At 38.0% G+C, this 19,029-nt stretch overlaps 1 protein-coding gene across 2 annotated transcripts; it reads right to left on the bottom strand.

Annotated features, from left to right (window-relative positions):
- Positions 1 to 840: 840 nt before the first annotated feature.
- On the bottom strand, positions 841 to 18,785 carry COX16 (cytochrome c oxidase assembly factor COX16). 2 transcript variants are annotated; one of them, XM_081049448.1, is made up of 4 exons: positions 18,575 to 18,785; positions 16,345 to 16,416; positions 8,935 to 8,997; positions 841 to 1,131 (listed from the first exon to the last, which is right to left on the bottom strand). In XM_081049448.1, the coding sequence occupies exons 1-4, from the start codon at positions 18,641 to 18,643 to the stop codon at positions 1,015 to 1,017; spliced, it is 321 nt and encodes a 106-aa protein (XP_080905574.1). In that variant the 5' UTR covers positions 18,644 to 18,785; the 3' UTR covers positions 841 to 1,014. The 2 variants fall into 2 exon arrangements, with proteins under 2 accessions (XP_080905574.1, XP_080905575.1); XM_081049449.1 differs by lacking the exon at positions 16,345 to 16,416 and having other exon boundaries at positions 18,575 to 18,778.
- Between the last annotated feature and the right edge of the window lie 244 nt (positions 18,786 to 19,029).

Here is a 19,029-nt window from a genome sequence, read left to right on the forward strand (position 1 = left end):
TTGGATTGTTTGCTTTTTTACTGTTGAGATTTCAGAGTTCTTTATATAGTCTAGATATGAGTCTTTTGTCAGATATGTGGTTTACAGTATTTTCTCTCAGTCAGGAGACTGTCTTTTCATCCTTCTACTAGGGTCTTCAGAGAGCAAAGGTTTTTAATTTTGATGAAGTGTCCAACTTATCAAGCTTTTCTTTTATGAATTTTTTGGTACAAACTATTCATCAAGAACTATACACTAGATCCTAGAGACTGTTGTTTTTTTCCTAAAAAAAACACTTTTAAACTATAAAACTTTTTCTTTCTATAAAAACTTTTTCTTGTGTTTACATTTAAATCTGATCCATTTGGAGTTAGTTTTTGTACAAGGAGGAAAGCTTAGCTGGAGCTTCTTTCTTTTCTTTCTTTTTTCCCTATGAAATCCAATTGCTCCCTCAGATAACTAAGTCTTATGAATCCCCTCTAACACAAATTATCATCACTAGATAATTAGTTTGCTTTCCTTTTTGCTAACACTAACGCACTGAAAAGAGGGATTTTCATTGAGGATGAGGTGGGTGGATTTATAACTTTTTGGCAATTAAACAGTGACATAAAATCACTGTTTGATGTTACTGTGAGAATTTGGATCCAGACCTACTACTGTCATTAAGAATCAGACTGAAGTATCAAAATGTTGCCCCAATGGCTGGTAGAAAAGGAATATGAGTGGGTGGTAGTTGAGAGTGGAATAAATGATACTCTTTGTAAGTAGCAGTGTTCACATTTTTAGTGAATGGTACAAAATATGTGTGGTCTATACTGTTACTTTCATCTGCAAATGGGAGAGTTAGGAAGTATAAAGACCTGTACTTGACTTTTTATTAAGATTATCTGTTATCAAATTATTCACATCCAGGCTTCTGCAGGTCTGGAATTTTCATTCCACTGGAGAGGAGTATACATACAGTGGGCATTCCAATTGATAACATTTTATTTAAAAAAAAAAAAAAGAAAGAAAGAAAAGAAATCAGAATAGTCAAGTTGTCTTAGTCTTCAGGAATTCTGGATTTCGTCCTTGAAGGAGCTGAGGATCTTCCCAAGGCCTGGGTCCTCGAATATTCTTCCAATCATCAAAAGCAGAGTCTTTTATTTTCTATAGAGCCACAAAAATTGAAGTATATGTATTAATACATACACTAGGATTAGGAGTCCTGTGGTTTTAATTAAGACATCACTGAATGAATGAATGAGCGAATGGAAAGAATCAAGTAGGTCCTCAATGTAATTTTAGCAAATAAATCAACTGCATGTCAAACACAATAATTGAAAAAATGACGTATTTCTTAGGATTTTGAATTTTTCTTGCTTGCTATCGATGTTAATGCCAATCTTTACCCCTACCAGAATAAAACCATTCTTTTAAAAAAGAGTCTACATGCTGTTTTTGAGAGTACAAAGAAAGAGAAGCCTAAGAGAATTCAAAAATAATTCTTGAATCCTTATAGTAAGTGACATCATAAAAATGGTGGCGTGAGGTGAGCCCCCTGAAATCTCTCCTGGAACTTACAACAAATTGAACTGTAACTCCACAAAGGACTCCCTGCACAGCAGACAGACAAGAATAAGAGGTGCACTACTGAAATCACCTAAAGGTGGGCAAATTCCGCGAGCAGGGAGGAGGGGAGGGAGAAGTGTGGAGACAGGGCCGCTCAGGCGCAAGACGCAGACCTAGCTCAGTGCTCCGAGCTTGCTGCATCCCGAACTACTGCAACTGCGGGAGAGGGAAGAACTCGGACTGCTAGGGCTCTGCTTATGGCGCACAGGGATGAGGGTGCAGATATAACACGGCTGAACCCAACCGTGCTCACGGCAGAGACCTCGGAGAAAAGACTGAGGGAAGAAGGCTGAAAATGGTGGTTTAAACCCTCACTGCTGCAGAGAACGGAAGCCTTAGGCACTGACACTAGCCACCCCCTCCCTCCCCTCCCACAGCTCGCCCCACCCCCACCTGCCTGGTGCTAGAAGCAGAAAAGTAGCAGTTTCAGATCAAAAGAACAGAATATTTGCACTTCTGAGAACTGTGGTCTGTAGACACGGACTCACAGCCCAACTAGTTTTGGCAAAGGGGAGGGAGCTGTGGAAGCAGGACTGGCTGTGGTGGTGGTCGCCGCCATTGCTCTGGGCCACCTCTCACAACCCATCCCAACCCCCCCCCCCCCAATCTGGGCAGATTCCTGCAGGAGTAAACAGAGCTGCTGAAACACACCAGCTCTGAATCTGGTGCAGGAAGAGCTTTGAAACTTCAGAAGCTCGCCACATCCCCCCACAGAGGGGGCACATTATGACCCAGGTGAACTGTTCACAGAGGAGAAGCCCACCTTCCAGGGAATCCTCCCATTGTATGAGAAGCCCGAATAGTGCAGAGAAAACATAACACTACAGTGTGAGAGAGAATAAAGGGCTGCAGTTGGAGAGAAAATAAAACATTCTACCAACACCTACTGGAAAACAAGAGAAAGACCTCTTTCTATCAATCTGTTGCAGAACCCACTCCTGCAGATGTCTAGGAAGAGAAATAATAAATCATTAATTGCCATGAACCAAGGCAACAAGACAGCTCAGAAAGAAAATGAAAAGTCTCCAGAAAATGACCTTAAAGATATGGAAATATGTGACTTAAATGGTAGAGAATTCAAGATTGCAGTTCTTAAAAAACTCAATGAGATGCAAGAAAACACAGACAGGCAGATTAATGAACTTAGAAACACAATCAAAGAACAAAATGAACATTTTTACCAAAGAGATTGAAATTTTAAAAAAGAACCAAATAGAATTTCTGGAGATTAAGAACTCAAGAAGAGAAATGAAGAATGAAATAGCCAGCTTAGGTAGTAGAGTTGACCAGATGGAGGAAAGAATCAGCAACATCAAAGATAGAAATCTGGACATGACACGAATGGAAGAAGAAAGAGACTTGAGACTTTAAATAAATGAAAGAACTCTACAACAAATTTCTGATTCCATCAGAAAGAGCAACATAAGAATAATGGGCATACCAGAAGGAGATGAAAGAGAGAAGGGAACAGAAAGTATATTCAAACAAATACTCAACGAGAACTTCCCAAACTTGTGGAAAGAACTGGATCCTTGAATCCAAGCAGCAAATAGAACACCTAATTACCTCAACCCCAACAGGCCTTCTTTAAGGCACATTGTATTAAGCTGTCAAATATCAACGACAAAGAAAGAATCCTCAAGGCAGCCAGGGAAAAGAAGACGGTAACCTATAAAGGAAAGCCCATTAGATTATCATCAGATTTTTCAGCAGAAACTCTACAAGCCAGGAGAGAGTGGAAGCAAATATACAAACTATTGAAAGAAAGAAATTATGAACCAAGAATAATATATCCAGCAAAGATATCCTTTAGATATGAAGGAGGAATAAAGACTTTTCCAGACATACAGAAGCTAAGGGAATTTTCTAATATACAACCTGCAACACAAGAAATACTGAAGGAGGTTATTTAACCAGCATCAATAGGGATAATTTGTGGCAACCAAAATATAAAAGAGAGAGTAAAGGCCTGAACTGAAATATGGGAATGGAGAAAATAAGCATGTTAAAGAAAATGGAATACTCTAAATACAAAACTTTTTTACATAAATGTAATGGTAACGACTCAAAAAAAATGAAAACAAATATATAATGTAATAAAAGAAGAAACAGAGGGAAAAAATCATAGAATACCACCACACAGAAATAACAGACAACAACAAAAAGGCAAAGAAATAATGGAGACACAGTCTTACCAGAAAATTAAAGATAGAATGATAGGAAATCCTGACATATTCATAATCACCCTAAATGTAAATGGACTGAACTCACCAATAAAAAGGCACAGAGTAGCAGATTGGATCAAAAAACTAAACCCAACCATTTGCTGCCTCCAAGAGACACACCTCAGCTACAAGGACAAATATAGACTCAAAGTGAAAGGGTGGAAATTGACACTCCAAGTAAATAGTATCCAGGGAAAAGCAGGTGTATTCATACTGGTATCAGATGAAACAGACTTCAGGATAAAAAAGGTAACAAGAGACAAAGATGGACATTTCATAATGGTAAAGGGGACTATACAACAAGAAAACATAACAGTCATCAATATTTATGCCCCCAATCAGGGAGCACCGAAATACACCAAGCAACTACTAACAGAACTAAAGGGAGAAACTGACCAAAACGCAATTAGAGTAGGGGATCTAAATACATCATTGACAGCTATGGATAGATCACCCAAACAAAAAAATAAATAAATAAATAGCAGCCCTAAATGACACATTAGATGAAATGGACATAACTGACATTTATAGAGCACTTCATCCTGGAACATCAGACTATACATTTTTTTTTTCTAGTGTACATGGAACATTCTCAAGAATATACCATATATTGGGAATAAAACTAGCCTCAGCAAATTTAAGACTGAAATCATACCAAGCATATTCTCTGATCACAGGCTTTGAAATCGGATATCAACTGCAAAAAGAAAGCAGGAAAAACCACAAATACATGGAGATTAAACAACAAACTTTTAAAGAACAACCGAGTCAAAGAAGAAATAACAGGAGAGATCAAGATACATAGAAACAAATGAGAATGAAAATACATCCTACCAAAATTTGGGGGATGCAGCAAAAGCAGTTTTAAGAGGTAAATTTATATAATTACAAGCCTATCTCAAGAAAGAAGAAAAATCCCAGATAAATAACCTCATGTTACACCTTAAAAAACTAGAAAAAGAACAACAAATGAAACCCAAGGTTAGCAGAAATAGGAAATAATAAAAAGCAGGGCAGAACTAAATGAAATAGAGAACAAAAAGATAACAGAAAAAATTAATGTGACAAAGAGCTGGTTCTTTGAAAATATTTATAAAATTGACAAACCCTTGGCTAAACTCACTAAGATAAAGAGAAAAGACACTAATAAGCAAAATCAGAAATAAAAGAGGGGAAGTTATCACAGATGCCACAGAAATACAAAGGATCATCCAAGAATACTATGAAGGACTATATGCCACCAAATTCAATAACCTAGAAGAAATGGACAAGTTCTTGGAAACATATAGCGTTCCTAGGCTGATTCATGAAGAATTTAAAATCTAAATAGGCAGATCACGAGTAAGGAAATTGAATCAGTCATCCGAAATCTTCTCAAAAGCAAAACTCCGGGACCAGATGGCTTCGCTAGTGAACTCTACCAAACCTTCAAAGACAATCTAATACCTGTCCAACTCAAACTCTTCCAAAAAGTTGAAGAAGAGACAATACTCCCTAACTCATCTTATGAGGCCAACATTACCCTGATATCAAAACCTGATAAGGACAACACAAAAAAAGAAAACTGCAGACCAATATCTCTATGAATACAGATGTAAAAATCCTAAACAAAATTCTAGCAAATCGAATAAAACAATACATTAAAAAGATTATTCATCACGACCAAGTGGGGTTCATCCCAGGGCACAAGGATGGTTCAACATACGCAAATCCATCAATGTGATACATTACATAAACAAAATAAAGGACCAAAATCATATGTTTATATCAATTGATACAGAAAAAGTGTTTGACAAGACACAACATCCATTTATAATTAAAACACTTAATAACATAGGTATACAAGGAAAGTACCTTAAACATAATAAAGGCCATATATGACAAACCCTCAGCTAATCTAATAATTAACAGTGAAAAACTGAAGCTCTTCACTCTACATTCAGGAACAGGACAGGACTGTCCCCTATCACCTCTGCTTTTCAACACAGTGTTGGAAGTCCTCGCCAGAGCAGTCAGGCAAGAGAAAGAAATAAAAGGCATCCAAATTGAGAATGAAGACGTTAAATTGTCACTCTTTGCAGATGACATGATGCTATATATAGAAAACCCTAAAGACTCCATCAAAAAGCTACTAAAAACAATAAATGAATACAGTCAAGTTGCCGGCTACAAAATCAACGTACAAAAGTCCATTGCATTCCTATACACTAACAATGAGATCTCAGAAAAAGAAATGAAAAAAAAAAAAACCCACAATTCCTTTTGCAATTGCAACAAAAAGATTAAAATACCTAGGAATAAACTTAACCAAAGATGTGAAAGACCTATATGCTGAAAACTATAAGACATTTTTAAAAGAAATTGAAAAAGACACAAAGAAATGGAAAGACATTCCGTGTTCATGGATTGGAACAATCAACATAGTTAAAATGGCCATATTACCCAAAGCATTATACAGATTTAATGCAAACCCCATCAAAATCACAATGGCATTTTTTAAAGAAATAGAACAAAAAAACATCAGATTTGTATGGAACCACAAAAGACCCCAAATAGCCAAAACAATCTTAAGAAACAAGAACAATGCTGGAGGTATCACACTCCTTGACTTTAGCTTGTACTATAGGGCTACAATAATCAAAAGACCATGGTATTGGTAGGAAAACAGACACATAGACCAATGGAATAGAATTGAGAACCCAGAAATAAAACCACATAAATATGGACAGGTAATTTTTGACAAAGAAGTAAAAACATACAGTGGAGAAAACACAGCCTCTTCAATAAATGGTGCTGGGAGAATTGGAAAGCCACGTGCAAAAGAATGAAACTGGACTGCTATCTGTCACCATGTACCAAAATTAATTCAAAATGGATCAAAGACTTAAGCATAAGACCTGACACAATAAACTGCATAGAAGAAAACATAGGTACTAAACTTATGGACCTTGGGTTCAAAGAGCATTTTATGAATTTGACTCCAAAGGCAAGGGAAGTAAAAGCTAAAATAAATGAATGGGACTATATCAAACTTAAAAGCTTCTGCACAGCAAAAGAAACCATCGACAAAATAAAGAGGCAACCAACTGAATGGGAGATCTTTGCAAACAGTCCTCCAATAAGGGGCTAATATCCAAAATATACAAGGAACTCAAACAACTCAAAAAGAAAAAAAAATCAAACAACCCAATTGAAAAATGGGCATTTCTTCAAAGAGGACATACAAATGGCAAGTAGACATATGAAAAAATGTTCAACGTCACTAATCATCAGAGAAATGCAAATAAAAACCACAATGAGATATCACCTCACCCCAGTCAGAATGGCTACCATCAACAAGACAAATAGTAACAAGTGTTGGAGAGGCTGTGGAGAAAAAGGAACCCTCATACACTGTTGGTGGGAATGCAGACTGGTGCAGCCGCTATGGAAGGCAGTGTGGAGGTTCCTCAAAAAATTACGAATAGAATTACCATATGACCTAGCAATCCCTCCCCTGGGTATCTACCCAAAAAATCTGAAAACATTTATGCATAAAGACACGTGTGCTCCAATGTTCACTGCAGCTTTGTTTACGGTGGCCAAGACATGGAAACAACCAAAATGTCCTTCGATAGATGAATGGTTAAAGAAGTTGTGGTATATATACACAATGGAATACTATTCGACGGTAAGAAAAGATGAAATAGGACCATTTGTGACAACATGGATGGATCTTGAGATTATACTGCTAAGCGAAATAAGTCAGACTGAAAAAGTAGAGAACCGTATGATTTCACTGATATGTAGCATATAAACCAGAGACAACAAAAGAACAAGACAAACAACTGAAAGAACAAAAACTCATAGACATAGACAATAGTTTAGGGGTTACCAAATGGTAAGAGGGGAGGGGAGAGCCAGGCTCTAGAAGAGGGTAAACGGGGTCCAATATATGGTGATGGAAGGAGAACTGAGTTGGGTAGTGAACACACAATGTGAGCTATAGCTAATGTATTCCAGAATTGTACACCTGAAATCTATGTAACTTTACTAACAATTGTCGCCCCAATACACTTTAATTCAAAGGGAAAAAAACCAGAATAATTCTCAGATAGGATGCAAAGTTGGCAGAACAACTTCATGTAAAAACGGTCCAGTCTTCAGAGATCTTTGGTGACGGAAAGATTCCCTGTAGAATTCTGCAAACCATGCAGAGTCGCTGAAGACTAGGCTGTCCGTGTGCTGGGCAAGACCACTTATGGCTTACTCGGTAACAGCCAACTGCTCTAGCACTGAGTGTGGAAAAGAGTCAAAAAATGCTGAGGATTTTCAGTCCTGTCAGAGTGGACTTAACACCTGTTTGCTACCTTAACATCCAGCTGGGACACCAAGAAGGCTGCTCTTGAAGAGTAATGATTATGTCAAGAATAGGACCTACTTGAGACTAAGCCAAGAAAGCTTAAAACCAAGCTCTGACAAGATTCTTTGGGGAGACAATTTGGAGAATGAGACGCACAAAGAGGGGCTGAGGAAACTCCAAAGCTTGTCCACAGTTCCTCCTTATAAAGTACAAAATCAAGTTCAAAATGATCAGCCAGTAATTGAACAGCCTACTAAAAGTTCAAATCTCTTTAATGTATTATTCACAATATCCACCTCTCAATCAAAAATGACCAAACATACAAAGAAACAGAAAAAAATAATACACAGCCAAAAAATGAACAAACTAAAAGAGATACAGAACATCCTCCCTCACCACATTCTATATAATGTGCTATTTATTAAACTCTTTGATTTTTGCTAATCAGATGAGTGAAAAATGACAGCTCATTATAATTTTAAGTAACATTCTTGTAAGTTGAACATCTCTTCATATGTTTAAGAAAGATATTTCCCTTCCTCTGAACTCTTTACATGCTTTTGCCCATGTTCCTACTGACCAACTTGTTGTTGAGTTTTTGAACTTCTCCATATTGATTTCAAATGATGACACAGTTGTTCCAACACCATTTGTTTAAATAAGGTAAATTTTTTTTCTGCACTGTTAATAATTTAAGTTAACCTTAAGGAAGACAGAACCAGTCACTGACTAGGAAGACTGTGACAAAAGAGGGATTATATTTACATACTGTACCTCGTACTCTGATTCCAATGACACTTTATTCATTTTCAATTTTTCTTCTAATTCAGGATCGATCTGCAAAAAATAAAGAAGAACATTACATAAGTCTGTTGAAATTAATTTTCATTTTAAAAAGTTATACAGAGGATGGCTGGGATGGTATGGTAGATTACAAACACATGGCAAAACCTCCACCATCCATCTGTCTAATTGCATAATGATAACTAATGCAGTACCACCACCATCACAACCACCACTAACAGCAGCTATTATTTACTGAGCACTTGTTATGTGCCAGGCATTTTTACCTTTTGAATCCTCACAAAAACCTATGAGATAAGTATTATTATTATGATCACAACTAAGAACAATAGGACATCGGGAGTTTGAATAACTTGCTAAGAGGCAGAACGTGGTTCTGAACCTTGCCATGCTATTATCCACCACCCTAAATTATATTACATAGAAACATTATTAAAATACTAACAAATAGAATGCTTCTCTTAAAAACAAAAAAGAGGGGCAGCCGGATGGCTCAGTTGGTTAGAGCGTGCGCTCTTAAAGACAAGGTTGCCGGTTCGATTCCCACATGGGATGGTGGGCTGTGCCCGCCCCCCCACTCCCACACACAACTAGATTGAAAACGGCAACTGGACTTGGGAGCTGAGCTGCGTCCTCCACAACTAGACTGAAAATAATCACTTCACTTGAAGTTGACGGGTCCTGGAAAAACACACCGTTCCCTAATATCCCCCAATTAAAAAAAAAAATTGAAAAACAGAACAAAAAAGAACACCTTCCATATACCAGAAACAAAGAAATATGAAAAAGTTAGATGGGATTCCATAGTGGTAAATAGGAGCTGATGCCGTATTACCTCTGCGTGGCAAAGTCTTTAGGAAAGAAGAATGTGACTGCTGAAATTAATAAACAAACAACAACAAAACCCAAATTAAGTTAAAAGGGACAGCTGAATAGTGACTGAACACAGCTTAAGACCAAATTAGTACATCAGAAATAGAACCTGAGGACTCCAACAGAGAAGGGATGAATTTTATATAATACATATAATGAAACATTGTTCAGCCATAAAAAAGAAATGTTGCTATTTGTAACAACATAGATGGACTTTGAGGGTATTAAGTCAGACATAGAAAGACAAATACCATATTATCTCAATTATATGTGGAACTTACAAGGAAAAAAGCACACACACACAAAAACACATATAAGAAGAAGAAAAGAAAGAGAAGCCAAGCTCACAGAGAGAACAGGCTGGAGGCCAGGGATTGGACAGGGGGTGGGCAAAATGGGTAAAGGGGGTCAAAAGCTACAAATTTCCATTTATAAAATAAGTAAGTTATGGGAATATAATGTACAGCATGGCGACTATAGTCAATAATACTGTATTGCATGTTTGAAAGTTACTAAAAGAATAAATCTTAAAAGTTCTCATAAGAAAAAAAAATTTTAGTAACTATGCATGGTGATGGATATTAACTAACTTATTGTGGTGATCATTTTGCAATATATACAAATATACAAATCGTGTTATACACCTGAAACTAGTATGTTATCAATTAAACCTCAATTTTTAAAAAGTTGGACAAAAAAATATTTACTATTCAACAGATACAAAATTAAAAGTAAAGAAAATTAACCATAGTGTTCTGGGATGTGCTCTGAAAAGGTAAAAGCAAGGAAGTAATTATTATAAAAAACAAACTAATGTTTATCCTTTGGGCAAGAGAAGGCCATGGAGAATGAGGAAGAGGGATTACATGGAATGCTAACAATTTTCTATTTCTTTTCTTTTTTTACAGTGAAAAAATTGTTATATTTAAAATTAGCCAGCTGGACTCAGTTTAGGTAATCCCAATTTTGTTGGCAACATCCAAAGCATCACAGATAGGAGCCAGTTGAACATATGCCTTCTTCTCTCCATCAGGCCTGAGCAGGGTGTTGACCTTGGCCACGTCAATGTCATAAAGCTTCTTCACAGCCTGTTTGATCTGAGGCTTGTTGGCCTTGACATCCACAACGAACACCAGTGTGTTGTTGTCTTCTGTCTTCTTCATGTAGTTACGGGGAACTTGGTGGTGGCACAGTGGTCAACCTTGTTTCTCATGGGGGGCGCTCTTCCCAGGATATCTGGGCTGCCTTTGGAGACAGTGTCTTGGGCCTTTGGAAGGTGGGTGATGTGCGGCTCTCCTTTTTTGTGTGAGGCTGTGGATGCCTTTCAGCACTGCTTTCTTTGCCTTCAAAGCTTTTGGTTTGGCTTTGGCTTTGGGAAGGGCAGGGGCTTTCTCTTTCGCTTTTGGTGCCATCTTCATGGGGAAAAAAGCAATTTTTTATTTCTTGACATGAATTAGTGGGTTACCTGGGTGTTTACAGTAATTCATTAAATTGTACATGTATAATGAATGAACTCCTTGGATTCTGTGCTATATTTCACACACACACACACACACACACACAAAGTTAAAAATGAATAAAGAAATAAAATAATGAATTACTATATTAATAATTGAATTATATAAAAGGAATAAAACACAAACCTAAAACACAAGTTAACTCCCTCATACGGTTTTCAACTGAGAACATGGCAAATGACTTAATGATCGCGAGGGGGAAAAACGGCTGTACTACTGAGAGATGACATGTCTGTACTTTGGGTGACTTTAAAGAGTTTTGTAGTGTTAATTTTGATAGTGTACAATTGTGCAATTTCTGTCTTACTGACAAACATTAAAACCAAACCCCTATCTCAGACGCCATTCTATTGTACAAGCATAACATTTTGATAAACCATCTTTCTGTGTCTTTGTTTTCTGGACAAAATAGGATTAAAAATGTGTCCAATGACTTCAAAATTATTTGCAAAATAAAAAAAATCAACCACAACAAAAACCATCATCTGCAGTCTCTTGGAATTTAAGAGATTAATGACCCACCAGGGGGCCGGTGCTAAGAGTTGAAAGACCATTTTTTTTCCCTGGGTACACTTGCCAAACCTGAAAGGCTGCTACTGGGTGTTACAGAAAGCATCACAAAGGGCTGACAAAAATACAGATCAAGGGTCTTAAACATCCAACACAGATACCCCTCAAGACAGTTCCCAAATTATGAACTGCATAAGGCAAGCATATACAACAAAGTTGAAAGTCTCTGAAAAATGGAGCTGAATTTCCTGGAGTGCCCACTGAAAGCCACATAGGGCCATGCCTTAGGAATAGGGAAGAAGCAAAGATACTTCAACTGCCACCAAGCCAAGACTTGGCTCACTCCTGGAGAGTATTAAAATCAACCCCTACTCTATCTGCCTCAGAGAAAAAAGGATAAACCCTTTCTGGAGGAAAACAATACCATCTGGAACGTCCACAGTTGTTTACAATGTCCAACACTTAATAAAAAAAATTAAAGGCCTATTCACAGATAGAACCATATATACAATAAAAGCAGATCTATACTTGATCTTTATGTTGGAGATAGGACTTTAAAGTAACTATAATTCATATGTGTTCAAAATATTGAAGGAAATAATAAAAATATGACTTCATGGAAGATTTCTCCCTATATTAGAATATATCATTAAGAATTAAATTTACGTTTCAGAACTAAAAAAATATTTTAAGTAAAATTACAAAATCAAAGGATGACTTTAATAAGTGATTGGACACAGCAAAAAACAGGTTTAGTGACTACAAGACAGAACAATAGAAAATACACAAATTAAAATTTAAAAAAGAATGTGGGAAAACAAAACATTAAAAAACGAAAATGGGGGCCGGCCCGGTGGCTCAGGCGGTTAGAGCTCCATGTTCCTAACTCCGAAGGCTGTCGGTTCGATTCCCACATGGGCCAGTGGGCTGTCAACCACAAGGTTGCCAGTTCGATTCCTGAAGTCCTGCAAGGGATGGTGGGCAGCGCCCTTGCAACTAAGATTGAACTTGGCACCTTGAGCTGAGCTGCCGCTGAGCTCGCAGATGGCTCAGTTGGTTGGAGTGTATCCTCTCAACTACAAGGTTGCCAATTCGACTCCCACAAGGGATGGTGGGCTGTGACCCCTGCAACTAGAAACGGCAACTGAACCTGGAGCTGAGCTGCGCCCTCCACAACTAAGACTGAAAGGACAACAACTTGACTTGGAAAAAAGGCCTGGAAGTACACACTGTTCCCCAATAAAGTCCTGTTCCCCTTCCCCAATAAAAAAAAAGCATAATGGAAATGTTGAACATGGTTCAAGAGTCTAATATACATCTCGATTGGAATTCCATAAAGGGAGCAGAGAGAAATTGGGCAAAAGCCACATCTGACAAGATAATAAAAATTTATTTATTTATATTTTCACAGTTTTATTGAAATCTTCAAAGAAATAAGAAGACAATTTGAAACTCCATTTTCACATCAGAGTACTTAAGAGCTAAGATGAACATTTTTGTTGCCATGATTTCATTCATCACTTGATACACTATAGAAAGCATGATGCTTGGTAAGACTTAACAGAATCAGCTCCATATTGTAAGGGGTTGATACATCTGTGTTACTGAAATTATCCCCGTTGTCTGCCCACAGGATTATTTTAGTTTTAATCTCTAGATCAGAAAAAAGTAACTTTGCTCAGTTTCATACAGCAATCAAGAACATAGTATGAAAATGCATGTTCTCATTAGTGTGATATACACAAAGTCACTCAGCAACTGTTATTTTCAACCGAGTGTTGATGTTTTGAGGGGAGACAAGTAAACTGGATGGATTTACAAGTACTTGCCTCTCTCATCCTGGACCCATGAGATGCAGTCTTCATTTGTGTTTTCACATCCCTGTTTCCACCATGCCCAATCTCAAGTTCTTTTTCACATATTTTGTAGTATGATCTGTTTTGGTTATTTAACTGCCTAATCCAGTTGTATGTGTCCTTCCATCTATCATTAAAATAAACACAGTTATTTAGCTTTCTTTTTCAGTGACGTCGGGATCATACTGACATTGGTACTGTAATTGTTCTCATTTCCATTATCTGAATCTTAGAAAACCTGGTCACAATACGAGTATTTACAAAGTTAAAAATTAAACTAGCACTATTTCCTTGCAAACGACAACAGACAAGCAAAACCAAAAAAAGACTGGCAATGCTCCGGATCACAACACACCTGACTGCACATTTACATCACATTACTTGGAGTGATGCAACAATGGATGATCTATTATTGTGGACCCATGGTTGTCAGCATTAGGAGAAAAAAGAGCAATGGCCAGTAAGGATGGCAGATAAACTATGTCATAGCTATTTCACACTAAAATTGAAAACTATTCCTTTCAGTTTATTTTCTTAGCCCACCTCACAGTTTCTGTACTTTCTTTTCAACCTTCTGTACACATGACTGAAAAGCAGGAATTTTTGTGTCCTGGGATGCTGGATTTTCAGTCCTAAAAATGAGGACAGTTCCAGGCAAACTAAGATAGCTGATCACTTTGAATCAACACCGTCTTTCTCCACCCTTCTCAAAACTTCTCAACTGAATTTACCCTCTCTTGCTCCTTCTCGACCAAATTTGTCCTCTCAATCCATCTTGACCCCCAACCCCTTGACCTCAGAAATTTTGCTCTAACTCCCCCTGGATCCCAAATTCTCGAGCCTTATAACCCCTGCCAACCTCAACCAGTCTTAACGTCTCAGTCCCTCTCAGATTGAGTCCACTTCACCTTCTCCTGCCTGTTTGAACTCAACCTCACCCAAACACTGACTGTTGACTTCACCTGAGTTTGACTTCTCAACATCAACCGAATTGGACCTCAGTCTCAGTAGGTCCTGCCCTGTGACCCTTTTCACTGAACTTTGTCTTCTCAGCCTCCTTCCACAGACCTTGACCAACCATAACTCTCAACCTTGGTCTCTTGATTTTAACAGACCTTGTTATCTCAACTTCAATCAACCTCATTCTCTAAACTTAGTGCCTGACTTTGTTTTCTTATTTTAAACCCATCTTCTAGACTTATCCTGTTATCCCATTGTTTCTTCTTAACTGAGTGATTACCACCTCCATTTATCCAGTCCTCAAAACCCAAACCTTGAGTCATCTGAGATTTATTCATATTTTTATATAATATACATCACATTAGTCATCAAATACTATCAATTTACTGCTAAAAATTTTTATGGAACCCATTTATTTTTCTCTGTCTTCACTGCAAATGTTTTATTTCACATTCCATTACTGTTTATCTATATTACTGCGAAAGCATCCTAAAAGGTCTCTTCACCTCCAATCTCTTCCCTCCTACATTGCTCTGCCAATCCCCATCCACCCTATACTCTGTTGCCAGAGGGGCATTTCTAAAATGAAAATCTGACCATATGCCTCATACTCCTTCTAGTATATACTCCCTCTAGAATATTAATCATTTCCACTATTTAGCTCTTACTCATTCTTAAGGCCTGAATTCAAAGTTTGATAACTCTCGCAAAGCTTCTCAGATACCCCTCTTCCAAGTCTAAACTGTATGCCTCTCCTTGAAGTTCTAGTAATGTTTTATGCAAAATTCTAATATAGCACTTTATTGAGCATTGTTATATTATATGTTTGGTACATGTTTATATTAGATGTCTTCCAGCCTTGATTATGTTACAAACTTTCTAAGAACCAGTTTCTTAAATCTTTATCTGTAGGATCTACCACAATAAACACAACAAATATTCAATTATTTTTTAAATACATACATGTCACCCCACTTCCACAAGTCAAATTATTATAATTTTCACCTTAAAGCAAAAGGGAAATAATTTCTTAATGAAATAATTGGGATGCTAACAGAAACTTTTAAACTCAGTTGATAATTGCTGTATTCCCTCACAGAAACTACATATTCTTTTAAAATGTAATTTTTATTCTAATACCTACTGTCTTTAAGACTAGCTAGACTTGGTGTTTCTCTTAAACTATACTGAGGTCTGCTAATGAAATACATGTTACTTGGAAAAAAATCTCCAATATCAAATGTGTTCCACAAACAAAAACTACATACTTATGAATGAATTAACCAGAATTCTTACATACACCTGGCCTGAATTTGACAGTAATTGTGTAATCACAGAGGGTGGGAGTACTGGTTCTACCCCTAAATAGCCATGGGATTTATGCCCACAGGTTCAGGATGAGAAAGTTTACTCACCTGTAAAATAAAGATAGATAGATATCAGTACAGTCCTACCACAAAGGCATACCTATGAAAAAGATACCTACAAAAAGATAGGTATCACTATTTATAATGAAAAATAATTTTCCTTTCTTTTAGTACTAGTTACTAAAAATAATGTAATTTATAAAATTACTAGGATTAAAATGAAATAAATTCTCTAAACCAGAATACACACACACACACACACACACACACACGTCAAACTCCAAGTACAGTTCTTACTTTAATCTTCACAGCATCATAACGGATTTGTGAAAACTCACGAAGACCAAAAGAACCTCCAACAACCAACAACTGAAACAAAGAAAGGAAACAATTAAAACAGAAGGGCAGAATTCAGTCTATCTATAGATTACTTATCTAAATGCCAACAGTGACAGATTACACAAAATTCAATAGATTATTTTTCCTAGTTATTTACCATTCATCTTTCAGAGTAGATGCAGTAGATGCTGAAACTGGGAAACATTTCAGCACATTACCAAATACCAAAATCAGTACCCCATACTTGTACCTGACCTTATAGTTTAAATAACATCATCACAAGCATTATATTAGTTGATCCTTACAAAAGGCCTATGAGCTAAGGGGGTGGGGGGAATCAATTTAATAGATGAGGAACTATAAGCACTGCCAACTAAATGACTTGTCCATAATCACCCTGGCTAAAGCCAGGAATGAAATTCTTCAAGACCAAAATTCTTTCAATTTTATGATTTTACAAAATAAACCAGTTGGAGAGCATTTTTCTTCATTTTCTTACCAAGTGATAAAAGAATCTTATGAAATATACCACACTTTTAAGTATGTGGTGAATCCTAAAGGAGCTCTCAAACTGTCATTGCTGCTTTGTCATCTCCTCCAATAATCTAATGGGTTTTAATTCCTCATTCTAAAGCTGCAAAAATCTAGCAATTTGGCAACACATTAAGTTTGATCCCTACCTTCCTTTTTTATATCAATACATTAATATTACCCCATAAGTAAATACAAAAAGATATAAAACATTATAAAATTTTATAGTTTTGAAGCTGGCATACCAACAAAACCTTGCGGCTATGAATTTCAAAACCCAAAATCTGACCGCATAAAAACGGAAAACATCTATTCTGACAAATAAATGAACTAAAAACAACATAACATCAAAAGACAACAACCAAAAGACAGTATCAATCAGGCAAATTTCTGTTATATACGAGCAGCTAATACTTGCAATGTCAACATATAAGAATTATTTACAAAGGGAAATAACTGTTGTCTCTTAGTTTCAATGAAAATGCACACCTCTGGCTTTCCTAACTCCCGCTCAGTTTCCCTCTATCCATTCTTCCTCACGTTTCCAGCCTTGAAATGTTGGGTTATCCCAAAGGATTCAGTCTTCATACCTCTTCTACCTACTGACAACCAGCACTGAGTCCGTGGGTTATGTCATCCAGTTCTATGGATTTAAATATAGCCGCTAATAACCCAACACCCTCCAAATGTACAATTGCAACAGGAAATATCCTAGTGAACTAAAGATGTGCCTTCCAGTTTGACATCTCCACTTGAAAGTCGAACAGGTATATACAAATTAACATTTTTTTTTTTAAAAAAAAAACCTCTTGAGTTTTATCCCAACACTCTTTCTACCCCAACCTGCCCCTAACCGATCTTTCACATCCCAGTAAATGTCAATTACTTGTATACAATCACACAAGCCAACTTTTGGGGGGAGTCATCTTGAGCTCCTCTCATTCATGGATCGCACATCTCTGATCCATCCCTGAGTTCTGTCACCTCTACTTTCAAAATATTTCTTGAAGCTGACAATCTCTGACTGCGTCATCTTCTAATCCTGCAGTCCAGGCCACTGCCCTCGCCTTCCTGGACGACTGCAATCACGGTACCCACGTTACATTTTAAACGTCGTCCAGCCTTTGCCCCGGGTTTCTTCGCACACTGGGAATCGCCGGAGTGCTTTCGATACGTAAACTACCACACAGCGACCTCTGCAGGGCTGCGACGATGTGGCAGGGGCCGGGCTCAACACTCAGTTCACAAGGTTTTATGTGACTCAACAGCCACCGCGGAAGAATTAAGCGGGGTCACAAACCAGGAAGCTGAAATATGGAGATGCTCGAGACTGTATAGTTAAATTAACAAATACACCCAGTATTTGCAACGACCCAGAGCACAGTCAAGCTGGTTTGGAAACCTCCCGGACTTGGGTTAAAATCTGCCCCTGGCAGAACTCGGAAGCCCCAGGGAAGGGAAGAGGGGAGTGAAGACACCACCACCAACCAGGGAAGACTCGGACGACCGCCCCAAAGCTCTCAGCCTATCGCTGGGCCGTTCCCAGCCCAGGCCCCACCTCACGTATTACAGATTCCCCGCAGTCTCCACCCAGCCAAACTCGAGGTCCCACCCCTTTCGCAATCCCGCCCCCACGCTGTTTCTTCCCTGCACTCACCAGCATGGGGACTCCGTAGCGAAGGGTCTTGTTCTTGCGCAAGGCGCGCGTCAGCGCGTGTGTAAACATGACTGAGCTCTCAGACCCGTTCGGACGCCCCGCCAAACAGGCAACGTGGCCTTCCGAATCTCAGTGACGCAAGCTCCCTCGGAGACCGGGACGTCTTAGACTTGACTCCCTTTCCTTAGCCCCGCTGCGCTCGGTCCTCTCCGGAGAGGCCTCCGCCAGGCAAAAGCAATCGATCCATCGTAACATACTCGCGCGTCCGCCCGGAAATTCAAGTGTCGGAGCTTTGGTTCCGGCCGCTGGCTTGTGCTAGGGACTTAGGCATTTAAATCGTGTTTGTACTCGTCGTCCAGTCGTATGGTAACCGGTACCTCCCTAGTTCTGGGTTTTCATCAACATCTTATTAGAACACTCCCTGGCACATAGCCGCTCGATAAAATCAGCTAAGG

This window comes from Rhinolophus hipposideros (genome assembly GCF_964194185.1).
Source record: "Rhinolophus hipposideros genome assembly, chromosome: 5".
NCBI classification, from domain to species: Eukaryota; Metazoa; Chordata; class Mammalia; order Chiroptera; family Rhinolophidae; genus Rhinolophus; species Rhinolophus hipposideros.

What these genes read in the sequence shown, in the direction of transcription:
- COX16 (XM_081049448.1), bottom strand. Translation starts at nt 18,643, where the DNA reads ATGTTTACACACGCGCTGACGCGCGCCTTGCGCAAGAACAAGACCCTT. An exon ending in GCTACGGAGTCCCCATGCTG is followed by an intron (nt 16,417 to 18,574) that starts GTGAGTGCAGGG and finishes TCTTTGTTTCAG; the next exon opens with TTGTTGGTTGTTGGAGGTTC. An exon ending in CATTGGAATCAGAGTACGAG is followed by an intron (nt 1,132 to 8,934) that starts GTACAGTATGTA and finishes GTGGCTCTATAG; the next exon opens with AAAATAAAAGACTCTGCTTT.